The sequence below is a fragment of the Micrasema longulum genome, unplaced genomic scaffold (genome assembly GCF_059751315.1).
Source record: "Micrasema longulum isolate JH-2025_06_02 unplaced genomic scaffold, ASM5975131v1 h1tg000284l, whole genome shotgun sequence".
NCBI classification, from domain to species: domain Eukaryota; kingdom Metazoa; phylum Arthropoda; class Insecta; order Trichoptera; family Brachycentridae; genus Micrasema; species Micrasema longulum.
The window spans coordinates 386369-403860 of record NW_028277488.1 but is presented as its reverse complement, the minus strand read 5'-3'; the positions used below and the strand labels follow the sequence as shown (position 1 = coordinate 403860).

At 34.3% G+C, this 17492-nt stretch overlaps 1 protein-coding gene across 6 annotated transcripts in view; it reads left to right on the top strand.

The window, feature by feature from the left end:
• The window catches only part of LOC148282847 (uncharacterized), a 66853-nt gene that overhangs the window by 45737 nt on the left and 3624 nt on the right, over window positions 1-17492 (top strand). For 3 of the 6 annotated variants that reach the window (XM_088224451.1, XM_088224450.1, XM_088224445.1), the window contains exons 2-7: window positions 10125-10613; window positions 12011-12147; window positions 12980-13189; window positions 13375-13572; window positions 16000-16122; window positions 16853-17014. In XM_088224451.1, coding sequence (XP_088080577.1) covers window positions 10280-10613; window positions 12011-12147; window positions 12980-13189; window positions 13375-13572; window positions 16000-16122; window positions 16853-17014 — 1164 coding nt within the window. In that variant the 5' untranslated portion in view covers window positions 10125-10279. Of the gene's footprint in view, window positions 1-10037; window positions 10614-12010; window positions 12148-12979; window positions 13190-13374; window positions 13573-15999; window positions 16123-16852; window positions 17015-17492 lie in introns of all 6 variants that reach the window. The other 3 variants (XM_088224449.1, XM_088224448.1, XM_088224452.1) reach the window with 3 other exon arrangements.

The following is a 17492-nucleotide window of genomic DNA, read 5'->3' as shown; positions in this document are numbered from 1 at the left end:
TTTTTAAAGTCCAAGATTAGTTCTGTGATTACCATACCCCTCCATCCATGTTTGTTTGTATATAATTCATTTAATTCACAAGAGCGGTTCGCGTTCCTTTTTTCCTGAAAACCGTGCTGATTGAGAGATAGTGTATTAAGATTTTTTTAGATTACATTCTAAAAACAAGAATTTTTAAGTATGTACAGTCGATTCATGTTTAAAACCTGATTTCTGTAGTTTTTTGATCGCCATTTCCAAGAACTCTTTTATATCGCGCTTATTATAACTTCGTATGAGAATGTATGCTCGAGTTTGTAAAGAATGTCTGAAAATTATATGTTTTTCTCTAACATAACGTAACGACCTCGTCCCTCAGTACGTGCTTCTGACAGGTGCTATTAAACCCTTATAAAAAGCGCAAACACGTCCCGAGTCCAGAGTCCTGACTCATAAACTCCGGACTGGAAACTGGGGGTGACTTGAGAAAGAAAAGCGGCGCGGTCTCAATTTTCTTTGAATAATATAACAACTTTTGCGTTCAAACAAATTTAAAAAAGAACAGTTCACGTAAATTTGTAAAACACGTTTTTTTGGTTATTCCTTTACTAGCTCCATTATAATTAAAGCGTTATTTTTTCAAAAATGTTTTTCTTCTTTTATTTGAAACTAGTTTCTTTAGCATTTATACTTTATGATTATTTTTATTAAATTACTGTTTGTGACACATTGCACGCTATGAAAAATTAATTCTAAAGGGTAGCGGGTCTAGAAACATTATATATTATATTTAATGTAATCTATGTATGTATGTAAGTATGTCTTGTTGTTGTTGTTGTTATTGTTCCATAATAAATTAAGTCAATTAAAAAGTCTTAGTTATAGCAAATATTATATCGCTCTCAACATAAAAAAAAGATATTGAAAATTACGTGCAATAATTTATGTAAGAAAGAGATATACATATTTGCTTGGTTAATTTTTATGTCTGTGTACTCGTTACCATTATTTTTTAAATATATTTTTTTGAACATTAATTTAATTCCCGCCAAACTGCAAAATCAGTTTTTTTGCAGGGATTTCTTTCTTTAAATATTTAAGTAACACAATATAATGTACACACAAGAAAAATGTATCAACAAAATAAAAGTAAAAAAAAAATATATAAGTAAATCAAGTCTTTTTTGATACCGAAATATAAAAAAAATAATAAACAAATAACTTTAATAACTTTTTTGACCACTGTTTTAAATTGTTTTGTTTCTTTTTTTTTATTTCACTTTTTTTTATTTCGTCTGGGAGTCTATTTACTATGCGTGGGAGCGTGCGAGGGTCCTCTCTCCATACGCATTTAGAGCTCTTTTTTGTGAAATTTCCTTTCACTTTTTGGCGCGATTCATACTTACGTATTTTGGCGCGTTTCGTAATACGATTCAAGCTGGCAGCTGTCAAATTCTTGAAAAATCTAGGTACATAAAAATTTACACGAGGAACTTCAGCCCTACGGGTAATTGGATGCAAAAAATATTTTCTTATGTACCGTAAAAATTAGAGCATTAAATTATACAACAAAGTTTCTTGAAGATTTACAAAAAATATTTAAATTTAAAAAATAAAAACTAACTACTTTGAACGACGTCGCTAGTTCATATGAATCAATCAATGATAAAGAGAGTTGTGGAAGATTTCCGGTGTCCTTACCATCAATGGACCAATCGGCAGAACTAACCAAAAAGTAGGGGAAGAGAACTTGAGACGTCATACGCAATTAATTACACGAATACAAAACATTAAAAAATCACAGCGCTGATAATACGATACATATTTTTTTTTTTAAAAACATTTTGGCTTAGTTTAATAGTCTTTTAACAAATGTAAAAACCACGTAACCTCGTCATTCTCTAATTTTTCCATAAATTGGCTTGTATTTACAAATGAAATGATATATTTGTTTTGATTTCACATTTGCAGTGCAATTAAAGCAATTTTTTATCACATACGACTAGAGTTGCCATATATATGACAGGCGTTTTCCGCATCTGACGGGCAGTTTAAGGTTTATACAGGCATTTTGGAATTTTAAATTTTAAATTTTAAACTAAAATTCGATCGAATAAAATAAATAAAACAACTTTGTTTTTACCGCTATTTTTTTTCTATAGTTTCAAAGCAAACAAGCTTCTTTGTCAAGGTTTACGTAACTAATGAATTATTTCCTATTTTATTTTATCCATGTTTTCTAAATACTATACGTGGAGCTAATAAATTAAGTCTTTTTCTTCTTAGGAAGGTAATTTGTGATGCATATTTTCGAAACTAGACAGTGGTGGACTAAAATAAATATTGTTTATTTATATTTTTAAGTAAATCACCACTTCTCAAACGTATCAAATTATGGCGATGTTATGTGGGTGATGATTTTTGTTGGTCGGAAACCGGTCGGTGGAAAATAAAAATTAGTGTTTAAAAACAAAGTTGTTTTATTTATTTTATTATAATTACTGTTGACTGTTTTATTATTTAATTTAGTTTTTTACATTTATTCTTGAATTGTTTAAACTTTCTACTGAATATGCTGTATAATTTTTAGGTTATTTTTTTAAATATAAATCTTGTATAATTTTCAGGATTATTTTTTTTATAAATCTTGTATAATTTTTAGGTTTATTTTTTTTATAAATCTTGGGTATAAGGAAATTTATGTTTAAAAAAAAATCAAGCCGAACATTTATTTATTTTACTTTTTGTACATTGGCGGGCTTATTGCCAAATGGCAATTTCTTCCAACCAACCAATAAAATAAAAGTTTTATTTTTATAATTCAAGTCACATAACATATTCAATAGAAAAAAATAAATAAAAAGCTTAAGATATGTAAAAATAGAAATAAACGTATTTGTTTATAAATTACCTTAAATCGAAAATATTACTCAATGGGAAAAAGGAAAAAAGAGGAAAGAGGAAAAAGGAAAGGAGGAGAGATTAAGGAAGAGAAAGGAGATGTTTTTTCAGACGTGATTTAAACAAAGATAATGTAGTAACATCTTTGATGGTGGATGGGAGATGATTCCACAGTCGAGCCGCATGGACACTATGTGAGTTAGAGAAGAAAGAGGAATTGTGGATGGGTATTAAGAGAGTGCCTTGAGAATTAGAACGAAGAGGTAAACCATGAACTGATAAGTGTTGAAATTTTTCACGCAGGTATATAGAGCGTTAGGACTATGAAGTACATTGAACAGAAGTGAGAGGGAGTGATAGTCTCTCCGCTGTCTAATTTTGAGCCATTTCAGTTGCCTACGATAATCAGAAATGTGGTCATATTTCCTAAGACCAAAAATGTACCTTATGCATGTATTCTGAAGTCGTTCAAGTTTATCGAGTTGCTCACAGCTTAAATCAGTCATGGAAACATCAGTGTAATCTAGAATGGGTAGTTGTAATGCTTGTACAAGGGTGCATTTGTTAGTATTATAAATTTTTGTAAAAGGCAGATTAGCCGTTTATGTTAATAAAATAAAATAAATAAATAAAATAATGAATAACCACAAAGTTAGTGCTTCTAAAATAAAACCTATACAATTCAATCTATCCAGAAAGATAATATACCTACCGGTTGTTTTGCTGTAAACTATAGCTAACTTCGTGAATGATAATCATAGAATGATGGCTCTACGGCGGTAGCGGCTATTATTTGGAAACTAGGGGAGACAGGTACCTAGTATCTAGTACCTAGTACCTAGGACCCAGGTAACTTCCATATGAATAAATGAACATTTGAAACGACTGGAAAAGGGTTGCATTTTTCATGTGATGTTAGCTAGAATAACACAACACGTAGGCAATAGTACTGCGGTAGATCTACACCTTGAGGCATAATATAGTCCGTTATTGAACCGGTAGAAATATCCATTCTCTCGATTCCACCAGCTAAATATTTTTTTGGTCTGTTTCCGGGCGGACGAACAACACAGCTCTGTTTGTGAAATAGAACCAGAATCCTGAAAATGGAAATCAAGTGTAGAAACGTTCGCTCCGTAGTGTAGTGGTTGACGCGTTTGCCTGCCATGCATGTCGTGGCCTTGGTTTCGATTCCTACGAAGGTTGATATTTGCTTTTAGGTGGTTTCCCACTGAAGTATTTCACTGTCCCTGGACTGGCACCTGAAACGTAAGACTAATCACCTTGCCTTCTTGTAACCTTCTTGTGCCATATGCATCACCGGGCGCGGATAAGGGTTTGATGATAATGAAAGAATATAATTTTATTTACGTATTTATGTAGCCAAACTGCTAATTTAAATCGAAATTCCCTACTAAATGTGATATTTGTTTTAATACTGTTTTTAAAATATATTATGTTATGTTCTTCTTATATAACTTGTTTTAATGATTTAAGAAATCTTTATTTGTATTTAATTTATTGTATTAAATTTTCACGCCCATAAGATGTAAGAATATTATTTTACTCCCGCAATAAGTCATATATAACCATTGTCGTAACACACTTTTATATCCCTAACACTTGGTCGGTTTATATTATATGAAATATAAACCTTGTATATTATAAGCAAGGTAAATAATAAAGCAACTCTCATATAAAAAAAAATATTTATAAAAAAACTTGGTTGGTTGTGTTTACACCACAGCTTACTGGTGTATTGCTGCGTGCATAGCACCTCAAACAACCTGTTCTTCACCTCCACGGAACAATGCTAGCATATTAGCTCGTGTGCAATAAGCTCGACATTGTCGCCTAATATCAGAATCGTCCGCACAGTTTCCATCAAGTACATGGCCAGTGTAGATATTTAAGCATAAGTAAATAAATTAATTCAAGATTTTTGTTTTCGATATCCCCACCGATTTTTTTTTTGTGAATTGACCCAAGGACATTTTAAATATGCGTATGCCTATGTCGTCATCATTTACAAATACGTTCTTTAATCGTACTAGGGAGGGATAAAAATCTGCATTTAAAAAATACTGTGGCGTCATAATATTACGATTTTTTTTTTGATATGTAGGTACCTAGGTTTTAAAAATAAAAAAAAAAATTCAGATTACAAATATAAGTGTATAACTACAATATTACCACTGAATACAATTATTATATTAATTAAATACATTTATTTACATGAACGTTTCCCATTACATAAAAGATTAAAAAATATTGTTTACATAATGGGGAGTGACGTCTTATAATAGTGTTTATTTTATTTTTAATCATCAATATTTTTAGGATAACATATAAATTACTAAAAATAAAAAATAAACAGTGTTTTTAATCAGTGCTACACAAAAATAATTATACATGTAACTTTTTACTTCTTTCTTAAATACGTTGTATGCCGGACTGCACTTTTTATTTTCTTTGGTCATTTAATTTTAAACAAAAATGGCTTATAATAAATAACGAAAAAAATATATTTCACTTAAAATTAATATTTTAAGCACCAACTTTGCGATTTTCCATGTTAAATCTACCCACATAAATCTTTTTGGTATTTGGTAAGATTAAAAATATTTAGTGTCAGTTTATTTTTAAGCCTTGACAAAGGAACAGTCATGTTCTAAAACCGGCTGGCATATTAAATTTATTTTAGTGATTTTACTCAATGTAGTAAGTTATACTTATCAAAATTTAATTTCCTCATTAAAAAAATATTATCAAATGAATATGCATTATTAATTTAGCCTATTATCATTGAAGTTTATTATTAATGCATAATGACTTAATTTCAATTACTTCCTCTCATTGTCTGATTATTATATTACTATCCGCTTATCTCTTTCGATTATAATCATTGATATGTTTTACGTATGCATATTTAACAACATTGATTCATGCAATGTGCGCTGTGTACCTTACCTTACTGGTATATTATATTATTTATATGGTATATTTCTAATACGGAAATCACCCAATTACAAACGGAAAACTTTGCCAAAAATCGGTTATTTACGAATAGAATCAATGGAAAATATTTGTACAATATTTTTTGGGAGATAGGAGCTTCTCATTTATTTTATTTTATTTATTTATTTTATTTTATTTGGGATTTTTACAGCTGTTACATAAACAAAATAAGTAGAAAAATCTTAACAATGCTAAAGCCAATAAAAAAAATCCACTGTAAATATAATGACACATGATATATAAAAAAAGAAGTTTAGTAATTGTATTTGTGTGACGTTTGTATGTAAAAGTGTATATGTGTGAATGAATGAGGGAGAGGATACATGTGCGTGTGGGAATGAATGAGGGAGAGGGTGCGTGTGTGTGGGTGTGGTTGTGGGTGTGGGTGTGGGTGTGGGTGTGGGTGTGGGTGTGGGTGTGGGTGTGGGTGTGGGTGTGGGTGTGGGTGTGGGTGTGGGTGTGGGTGTGGGTGTGGGTGTGGGTGTGGGTGTGGGTGTGGGTGTGGGTGCGTAAGTATAAAAAAATAATTGTTTAAAACTTGTAATTGTATTAAAAATGGTACAATAAAGAGCTTGGTAAAATGTTAGAAACCTTTTTGTTAATTTTATTTTTTATTTTTAAAGTATGTTAAATTTCAAAACCGTATTCTGAAAAAAAAGCATTTTATTTTAAAATTTAACTGATACACATCGAATGAATAATGTGCGACGAATCCTATACAATACGGTAGGTAACCACAAAATGCAGTAAATACGAAATAATGACAACAATAAAATAAGGTTTGACAATACGCGAACGTTGATTCAAAACGAACACACAAATGCATATTATATGCACCTACATAATATATAAATAAGAATAACATATAAGTTTGATAGAAATGATTCGGATTATAAAAGTCAGGAGTCACAAACAGTTGGCCCGCAGTACGGGGATACATAATTATATTAAAAGATCTTCTCACTATAAAACTTATATTTGTTCAGGGATAGAAAGCAACGAAGAGGAGTATTTAGAAAATAAGTTATTTAAAAACTAATATATGTAAATACATTATTTAAAAAAAATGTACAGGTTAAATGAATATAAGTAAAAACTATAAAAAATGTATACATAGATACATAGTAGGGCCTGCCATCCAATAACATGTATTCACTCAATTATACTGCAATAAAGCGACGACGGTTTAAACTATATAAATAATAAATAAACTATATATTAAAACATATATAGTATATTTATTCTTTATATAGTTTAAACAAGGAAATAGTGAGAAGGAAAATAAGGAAGTTGATAAGGACTGGTGAAGGATGATTGGAGGAAAGTAGGAGTGGAAAATTGCATTTGATTTAATGATTAAGAGCAAGAAAAGAGAAAACATCTATTCTCTGTTATTCTGAATCGAGCCTATTAGTTCTCTTCTGTACCTATTATATGGAGTGTTAAATATATCAAGACTATTAAAATTATTGTTAAATGCTTCGCATATACAAGGGATGGTAGAATGTTTCGGATGATTAGTTTTAATATTACGAATATAGAAAATATCAGACAGTCTAGTTGGTCTGGGTGGCACGCGGTAAGCAAGTATATGAATTAGTTCTGGGGAATCAAATTTATTATTTACGATTTTGTAAAGCAGGATCTGATCGAAAATATCTCTTCTGTGTGCTAATGAATCGAGGTTATGAAATTTTAAAGAAGCTACATAATTTGGGAAATGCAAATGAAATTTGTATTCTATTTGTTTCAGGATTTTTTTTAACGCTCTCGATTCTATTAATATTCTATTTATAAACAGGGGACCAGATAGCAGTGCAATATTTAAGATGGGGGCATACGTATGTTATGTATAGCGTAATAAATGCACCTAAGTTCTTTTTTAAATCGTTTTTAATTTTTCAATTGCCATAGGGGCTAAACAAAACACCGATTCTAATAGTGCTGTGGTCGTGTTGAATTCGCTCATAAATAAATAAAATTGTAAAGTGTTATTTACAAGATAAAAATAAAAGAAATGAGTTTTCAATCTTTTACCTACATTTTTTTCCTATTTCAACACATTTTTTATAATGTTACTATTTCAATGCACGTTTCTCTTTAATACGTACTGTCTTGTGTGCCTAATATCTACTTAACTTTTTTACAAAAAAATGCAGTTTTATTTTATTTATTTAGAATACAAACAGGTGTACATGTTAAATGATTATAAATAGTAGGGCCTGCCATCGAGTAACATGTATTCACTTAATTGTAATAAAATGAAGCTACGATGGTTTAAACTATATACAAAATAAAATGATAAGTAATTGAAACAATGCTATTCAGATAAATTGAAGTAGGGATGTAACAATACATAATTTTGCCGATACGATACCGATACCGATCATTAGAGTAAATAATCGGCTATACCGATACCGATACCAATATCGGTGGCTTAGTAGAAATAGAAAAAAAAACAAATAAATAACGAATAATTGTCTTTATTCTGCCTAAAAGTTACCTATATTTATTAGAGACTGAACCTTGAGAAGGTTGTAAACCAAAATGTCAAATTGAAATTCGAAGAAAACATTTATTTGTGTGGAATAATCAATAATATTATCAAGCAATCAAAGCGCTAATTAAGAAAGTAATTATCATTCGATTACACAAAGTGGTAAAGTAAACCGATACAAAAGATAAAGTCGGTAATTAAAGTTAAGTTTTGGTAGATTTTCGTTAAGAAAACAAAGTTTGTCCAAATTATTAGCAGACAATCTGTTACGCAAATCATTTTGTATGAGACCTGCAGTTGAAAACAGACGCACCTGAGGCAACTGAGCTCAGTTGATAAGACAAGTATTTTTGCGCAAGTGTTTTCAATTTCGGGTATTTTTTATCTTCATTGCGTCAGTAGTTCTTTGGGTCTTGTTTAATTGGAATATTTAGACATCTTATATACGATTCCACCTCATCTTGTTCAGGGTAAGCAGACATGTTTGATAAAGGCTCCTCTTCTGCTTCTTTAATCAAACTGTCACAAGTACTCCAGATACCTGTGAAAATCTTATTTTGATCTCTTTGTGACTCTACAGGAACATTATAGCGATGCCTGTAGATTGAAGAGTGAACGTCAGAGCGGCAACGTCGCGCGCACGTTGTTCGTTTCGCGCGCTTTTTAAACTCTTAATATCGGTTGTATATAATCGGCAGGCCGATATATCGGTATCGGAATCGTTACATCCCTAAATTAAAGTAAAAGAAATAGGGACAAAACAAGGCGATAGTGGCAAGGAAAAGAAAGGAAATCAATGAGGAGTGATGGAGGACGAATGAAGGAAAGTAGGTGTTATTATTCTCATCGAGTCTGGAGGACACCTTTAATAAGGGAATATGGAAATCTAGGCATTTACAGGGCTTATGACCTGTCATTGGCTGGTTGCCACTTTACACACTGTGTAACATTCCCCATTTTGCCTATGTTTGAACATCCATATTTCTTCTATTCTTTCATCTGTTGATTTTAGTGAAGTTAAAGAGCTGAAACCTTTATTGTTGTGAAGAGATTCATCCGACTGAATTATTTCACATACTGGGGTACGCCTGAAAACAATTTTCCAATTTTTAATCTTCTTCTTGGACCGGCTGGTTTTATTACAATATTTGAGTTTGTCCAAACGTTTGCAGACAAAAGACTGGATTTCACCCCCTCGGGAGTCATTAAGGTTAACAAATTACAACAGGGATGGAGAATACCTATATAATCGTTTCACAATCCACGAATGAAAAATACGACAACTACTACAGCCAAACATCACTATACGTATATAGGAAGGTGGCTTTTTAATAATTTACCACAGAATCTACGGGAAGAAATTAATAGCGAAAAACTTAAATTACACTGTGTTTTGAAAATGAAATGTATGTATCGTATGTGCCTGTGTATATTTATTAATTTTGTTTGTAAATTGTTTATTGTTTATTTATTATTTATTATTTTTTATTTTTATGCATTTTCTATATTATTTTGTATTTTATTTTTTATATTATTTTGTATAAGTACTTACCAAACACAAGAGCCATACTCTTTCATGGCAAGTTCAAACTTAAGTGTTTAATTTTTTAATTTGGTTTTTATTGTTTTCATGCTAATAAAGGTTTACTCCATAGAATTAAGAATAGTTTACTCATAAAAAAATAGATTTCTATTGATAGTAAAAATATAAGTACGGTGATTATTTCAGTTATTTCAATCGCAAATTTACTATAACATTCCTCGGTCCGCGCGAAAAGTGAAATAATAAAACGAAGTGTAAAACTAGCGGCTTCCGTGGCAGTGTAATGCGGAGCGGTCGGCGCGAGCAGTGAGTCCAGCAGCCGGAGGCCGCAGTCGCCGGGCATGACCGCGCAGGCGGGCGGCGGCGGGGGCGGCCCGCCGCGCAGCGGCAAGAAGATGCGCAAGCGGCGCGAGCTGGACGCGCTCGTCGGGTACGCGGGCGGGGGCCGCCGCGCCGCGCCGCTGCTGGCCGGCGGCTCGAGCGACGAGCGCGACGAGCCGCCGGCGGCCGCGTGGCCGGCGCGCCGCCGCCGCGCGCGGCCCGCGTGCGCGCCGGCCGCGCGCGCGTGCGCCGCGCTGCTGCTGTGCGCCTGCGCCACCGCCACGGCCACCGTCGTCTGGCTCTTCATCGACGTGCGCGAGCAGATCACCTCCCTGCGCTCCGAGATGGAACTAGGTGCGAAGGTTTCGCAGACACTCTTTTAGCCCGGATGTTGTCGTCATTCATCGTATCATGTGCACGGCCAAACGGGATTCTGAAAACATTACCAAATCTCTAAATTAAAATCGATTTTTCTTTGCGAAAATGTATAAAATTTTATATTTTTTTATACTTCTGTTCAATTACATGTTACCGATGGAGTTACTTCTACTTTATTTTACAAATATTCACATTTTCGATAAAAAAAATCGATTTTACTTTATTGACAATTGAAGATTACTCTGGTTAACTCCATTGTCAGATACTAGTAGCATTTTTCCTTTCTGTTTGCTGTGTTTCAATAGAAATTCTTGCCTACGTTTCAGAGAGCATTGTAGCGCATGTCATCTGGGCTGATGTGCTACATTTACCAGATGATGGACATTGAAAGCATCCACAAATCCGTTTTAAAGACTAAATGTCTTACTTCGGATTCACTCATACAAGAGACCAATTTAAAAAAAAATTACAAATTGATTATATTTCTTCCTCTACTAACCAAATTCAGTAAGAAAAAGCGCGAAAAAATATTTACATTTACAACTTTCAATGTCCCTTTCAATATAGCTCTAAACCACCCCCCCAAGGTATTGACAAGGGGAAGTACAAATAAAATAAATAAATAAATCCATCACCCAGTTTAAACCCCTTTATGTCGACAGTGATAGGAAGTGTTAGTATCTACTCTCTGGTGCACCAGAACGCCCCCAGGTGACACTCAAGGCTGGTCACCGGCGGCGCACCCAAAAGCAGCAGACTTACCCAAAGACTACTGGTTGCAAACCAACTTTTGCCACCACTCATACCTACTCAAACAATTATTGAAGAATTTTCCCTCATAAAGCGAAATCAATAAAGGAGACGTATATTCCGTGCTCAGGGAAGTCCTTAGCAAAAGATGTCCAGGGGCACCCGCAATCAAAAACCTCAGGCCCCAGACACGTCCGGTGACTCCTGTTTAGTAAATGATTAATTACCTCCACCTTTCCTTAGATCGGGACAAAGATGGCACAGACATGAGTTCCGCACCCCGACCAACATGGATGCATTCCTCTCGTATATCTGTTATCTACAGGTGCTGTAGGCCAGGGAATTATCTCGGTCGAGATCGAGTGGCCCCAGACACTACAACTTCAGATGATGGACACTATGATGCTGTCCGAAACATAAAGTAATATTAAAATACGCATAACAAAAACAACAACCCAAAAAGTGCTGCCAGTACTACCCGGCCATGTGCACTTTCTTATTAAAGTCGTATATCCTGCGCAACTTTTGCAGTTGAATATATTTCTTCATCCATATCTGGCAAATCATAGACAAGCATTATTGCAATAACAATTTAATAACTTTGGATGTGTCTTTTCCCCCAGTGTCGATGGGCAGCCAGAGTGTGGGAGATGCCTTACAGCGGTGCCACTCGGCAGCCAAGGAGCTCCTTCACAACCACACGGAGATGGCTGCGCGCCTCGACCAGCTCGTACTGCGTACAGATAATCTCACAGCGCAGGTTAGTACCTACACATTGCCTGACTTAAGATAAAGTAACGTACATATATATTACTTTCTGAAATGTCACATTTTAAAAATACCTTTACTTTAAGTCCGTTTTTTAAATTTTATATTGTCACTTAGCTAACAACACCGCTTTGGTAATTTTTGTTATTTTTACAAGATGAGAAAAAGATGCTTATTTTCTTTAATGTGAGGAAGTTCAGTGGTCTTTTATTATTTTTTTATTTGTTGATAGACTATCAAACTAAGACAAAATTAAAGGAAGTAAAAAATATGTATCGTATTATCAGCGCTGTGATTTTTTGTATTGATTGTAATTTTAAAATTACTCTGCTTGTGACGTCACAAGTTCTCTTCGGTGAGTTTTGCTGACTGGTGAATTGGCTTCCCGTAAACCGGACATTATTGATAATATTCTACCATTGGTTGATTCTGAAAAACTAGTAACGTTGTTCAAAGTAGTTCATTTTTATCAAAATAGTTTTTTCTTACATTTTTAAGAAACTTCGCCGCATAATTTAATGGTCTAATTTTTACTGCACTTAAGAAAACATTTTTGGTATTCAATTTCCCATAGCACTGAACTTCCTCACTGAAAAGGAATGTTAGGCTTCAGTTTTTAATTGGCGTACTTTAGTTGAGCTTTTAATAAAATTAGCACTTTTTTCGTCATCCTCTAAAAAAAACAAAAACAACTTAAACGGTGTTGTTAGCTAATGGCCGATATGTAGGTATTTTATCCAACGGAGGGCCCTCTCCACATAACCCGAAACCGTTCTACACACCTAAAGTGTTCCTCTGCTCTCATCTCTCCGTGTCTGTGTCAGGTGAAGGTTCTCCACGCGGGGCTGACCGGGGTGGAGCAGCAGGTGGCTGGCGCCCCCGAGCTGGTGGCCGTGCCGCAGCGCCTGGCGGACTTGCAGACCAGCGTGGCGCGCGTGGGCTCGCAGCTCAAGGACATGGGGGCCACGGTAGACACGCTGCGCGGGCAGGCCGAGGGCCGCGACGCGCTCCGGAAGGACTTCACTCGGCTAGAGGTAGGCAGGGACGAGACTCATCCTTAGATGAATTGATGTCGAAGATGAATATTATATTTTTTAATCTTTTTCACAATCTAACCGAGGAGGGAAAATCACCCCGTTCTTCGTCCCTTCACAATTTCAATTCAAATTTTCGTAGCACTGAACGTCTTCATTGACGGAAAATCATATTTCCTCTTTAGAACCAAGTGAACCAGTTGTGGAACCGCAGTACCGAGGTTCTTCAGGAGAGAAGTCGGGAGACGGACCTCACCCCAGTGCTGGCGCAGCAAGCGGAGTTCCGCACTGCTCTGACGCAGCTGGCTGCTAATGTATCGCAGGCCAACGCTACCTTGGCTTCCATGATCAGTTGGGCCACTCAGGACTACAAAGCAGACCATGTAAGCCAAAATGCTCAATCATTCTATTCTTATGAAAACTTTATTTAATTGTGATATTTGATTTTGTTAAGGATCAGAGGTTAGAAGCTCTGTTGTCCCCAATTTTATTTCATTCCTAAAAAAACCTTCCCTCCCCAGAAGATTGGTTTCAGAATGAAATAATTTACAAAATTTGGCTGACCGTTCCAATAAGATTTTTACCGAAGTACAAACACCCCAGATGAAATATGGAACCTTTAATCTAAAAATAAATCATTAAATTATAATAACTGCGTTTAGCTTGATATACATTTAATTTTCGGTTATCTAACCTCATCAAATTCTAATTTGTTTTTCCTGGTGAAGTGAGCATTTGATTTGCAGTCACTCATTTATTTATTTATATATACCCCCAGTGGACATTTTTAAGGATGATATACATTTTATGTATGATAGAAAAATAAATTAATAAATTAGTATAGCAAAAGTACAGAATGCAAGATCATTAACGTAACATTAAGGAAGTGAGGGAGCAAAATTGGACTAGTTAGGAATGAAAAAGGGGGGAGAGATGGTAATTGTTGAATTTGATTCAGTGATCGCATGAAAAAAAAACTTGTTATCAAAGAAATTAAAACTAGGAACATTAATTAAAATGTTGGCAGACCTAAGAATTTTAGGAAAGTCGGAGTGAAAACCATAATTAGTTCTATGGTTTGCTATGTTTTTATCATGTAGAATCTTAAACATTAACTAAGTTGCCTCTTTCTCAGTGTAAATATTTATTTATGCGTTATTATGTTATTTAGTTCATAATATCATAAGAACTAATAAAAACTTTCAAAAACATTACATTTAAGTTTTAGTCCCAGGAGTTTTAGTCCCAACACTTATGTATGGAAGTGAAACATGGACTTGGCAGAGGAAGGATGAAAGCCGAGTGAACGCGGTTGAAATGCGATCTCTTAGACTAATGTGTGGGAAATCAATCTATGACAGGGTTACGAATGATGAAATCAGGCGAGAGTGTAAATCTGAGTCAAGTATAATTGATAAGATTAAGAAAGGGTCTCTGAGATGGTTTGGTCACGTAGAACGAATGGACGACGAAAGAATTGTAAAACAAGTATATATGGCGAAAATGAACGGCAACGTGAGACAAGGACGACCAAGGAAGACGTGGCATGATCAGATAAACCAAAATCTTAATTCTGGTCATGTCAAAAGCAGACAGAACAGAAGGGCATGTATGACAAGATGTATGAATGTGGAAGAGGCTAGGATTGTATGCCAGGATAGACGTATGTGGCGGTCCATTCTCTCTGCCTACCCCTACGGGAAATGGCGTGATGGTAGTAGTAGTAGTAGTAGTAACATATTTTTTCAAATTGTTTTTTTTTTCCATATTTGATATAAACTCTAATTCCCTACCATCAAACATTAAACCTGCATTCTACACAGCTAATAATATAGGAACATTGTTAAAAAATCACAAATACAAACTTCCTAAAATATAATAAATCTGGCATATACCAATTCAATTGTAATGATTGTCATTAAATACATTGGAAATACTAAAATAAACTTGAATATTATGGTAAAAGAACACTTAAGGTACCTAAATAATTTTTTTTTTTTTGAATTCGCGAACCATCTGATAGAAAATAATCATAATTTCAATGGAGACGCTGGATTAAAAGTTTTTCATTTTGAAAATAAAATTAGACAACTTTGAAATCATAGAAATTAAAAATCTATTCATAAAAGGAACGAAATAATAAATAACCAAATAAACAATATTTCCTTTAGTCCACTCTTGTCTAGTTTTAAAGATCATACCACACGCTTTCTTTAGAAAAACTACATGATTAAAAGACTTGATTTATTATTTCCATCGTTCGATGTAATATTTAGTTCTCACTGTTAAAATAAAATAGAGTAAAATTACTTTTAATAAATTGAGTTTTTCTGCTGACATTTCTTGGTGGAACTGCTTTTTAATTATAATAATAAAAATACTTAAATAGTTTTATTCCAATTTTATTTATTATTTTAGCCAGTGACCGAATTTCGTCAGTGACTGACATCGTCAGACTGGTGGGAGACTAAATAAATTTCTATATTATACAGACAAAACCTGGTCACTTGTAAAAATTATAAATAAAAGTAAAATAAAACTATGTATGTATTTTTATTATTATAATTAAAATGCAGATCCACCAAGAAATGGCGGTAGAAAAACTTGATTTATTAAAAATAATTTTATTCTATTTCATTTTAACAGTGATTACTAAATATTACAACGCGTTGAAACCGGTTGGTACAAAGAAAAAAAAATACTGGTTAAAAACAAAGTTGTTATATATTTTATCTGTATAATTAAATCAGTGACAGTAAAACTCCCTGCGGGTCCTGGCTACTCAATTAAGACCAATGTGATTTATTCAGCGTAAGGTGGAGGGTCTTCTGGAGGCTGTACAGAACAACTCGGCAGCCCTGAGCAGCTTGCAGACGGCCTGGAGACAGGGGAACGATGTACTCAATAGAAACATTTCCGATCTATCACAACAGGTATTACTTTTCTCTCTGGATATTGATATTGTTGGCATCAGACAAATTACAAAGGATAACCTAGTGTATTTATGTAAATTACTCCTGGCATTTGCCCGAAGAAGGACTTAATCTTATTCTTGTAAATGGGGGACAGTGCAAAACAAGTTACTGAAGTCACTACCATCTATGTTGATCTATTGTGACGGGTCCCCGTAAATTAATTCCTCCCCTCCAAGCCAAAGTCTTTGAAGAGCCAGGCTACTGAATAGAAGACGAATGCCCTCATATTCATTGCAAAATCAAATCTCCTTTTCCAACCCTAATTCCTTAATGATTACTTAAAAGGCCATTAGAGCTACTAAGAGCTACCTACCCGAGTAGGGGGCAAGTGCTCTCACATCCTCAGGTTTAACCTCTGCGAGAGTGGTCCTATGCGAGTATTTTTTTGTTTGTTTTCGTTTCATTACTTTTCAGCTACATAACACGAAATAAACATGAAATCATTGAAGAAATTGAATTTTTAATGAGTGAAGTTCAGTGGTTTTTTGTTTGTTTGTTAATAGACTATCAAACCAAGTAATAGCAATCTTAACATGAGAATGAATAACACTTTTTAAACTCACGAGAGAGAACATTATAATTATGAAATAATACAAACTTACATGTCAAAAAAAATCTTACTTAATTTTCATCTCTTTAGAAAATTATAGTATACATATAATGAAAGTGGAATGTCTGCTGTGTCCAGATAGCGGATAAGTCGGCCGAGTTCCAACGCCAGTTCCTGGAGCTGAAGCAGCTACAGGAGCAGCTGGAGGCCGCGCGCGCTCTGCAGGCCCGTCGACCCCCGGGAGACTCCAGCCCCGTTCCACCTGAACCCACCCTGTCTGTGTTGGCCGATTCCCCCAAGGTTAGTGGCCCTCTAATGATATAATTAAATTTATTGTTTTTAAAAAAATTATGAATTTTTAACGGGAAAAATAGGTCCCATTTAGGCAAATAAATGCCTGTTCTAGAGGCCTCGCTTTACAAAGTTATTTATACGCATCCAACTAACAATGTTGCACGTGAAATTGGTCTCCCTGTTTCTGAAATTAAATGTGAATCTCTGATGCATTTTGAATGCCTCTGATCGGCTTCGTCATGAACTGTAACTCCAGGGGTAGAATTTGTATGCATGCACTCGCGGTGGATTTTTCCAACTTGCTAAAACTGTGTAAATTGTGAGAATACTGTAAAATCAAATACAAAAGAAAATATTTTTTCTACAAAATAATCTAAATTTACTTACTGCTGTCTTCTTTGGAGTAAATATTAGGTATCCAACTTTACTTCCGCTGTTTTTTTCCAAAATTCGAGGCCTTATTGCAAAACACTGGTTATACATT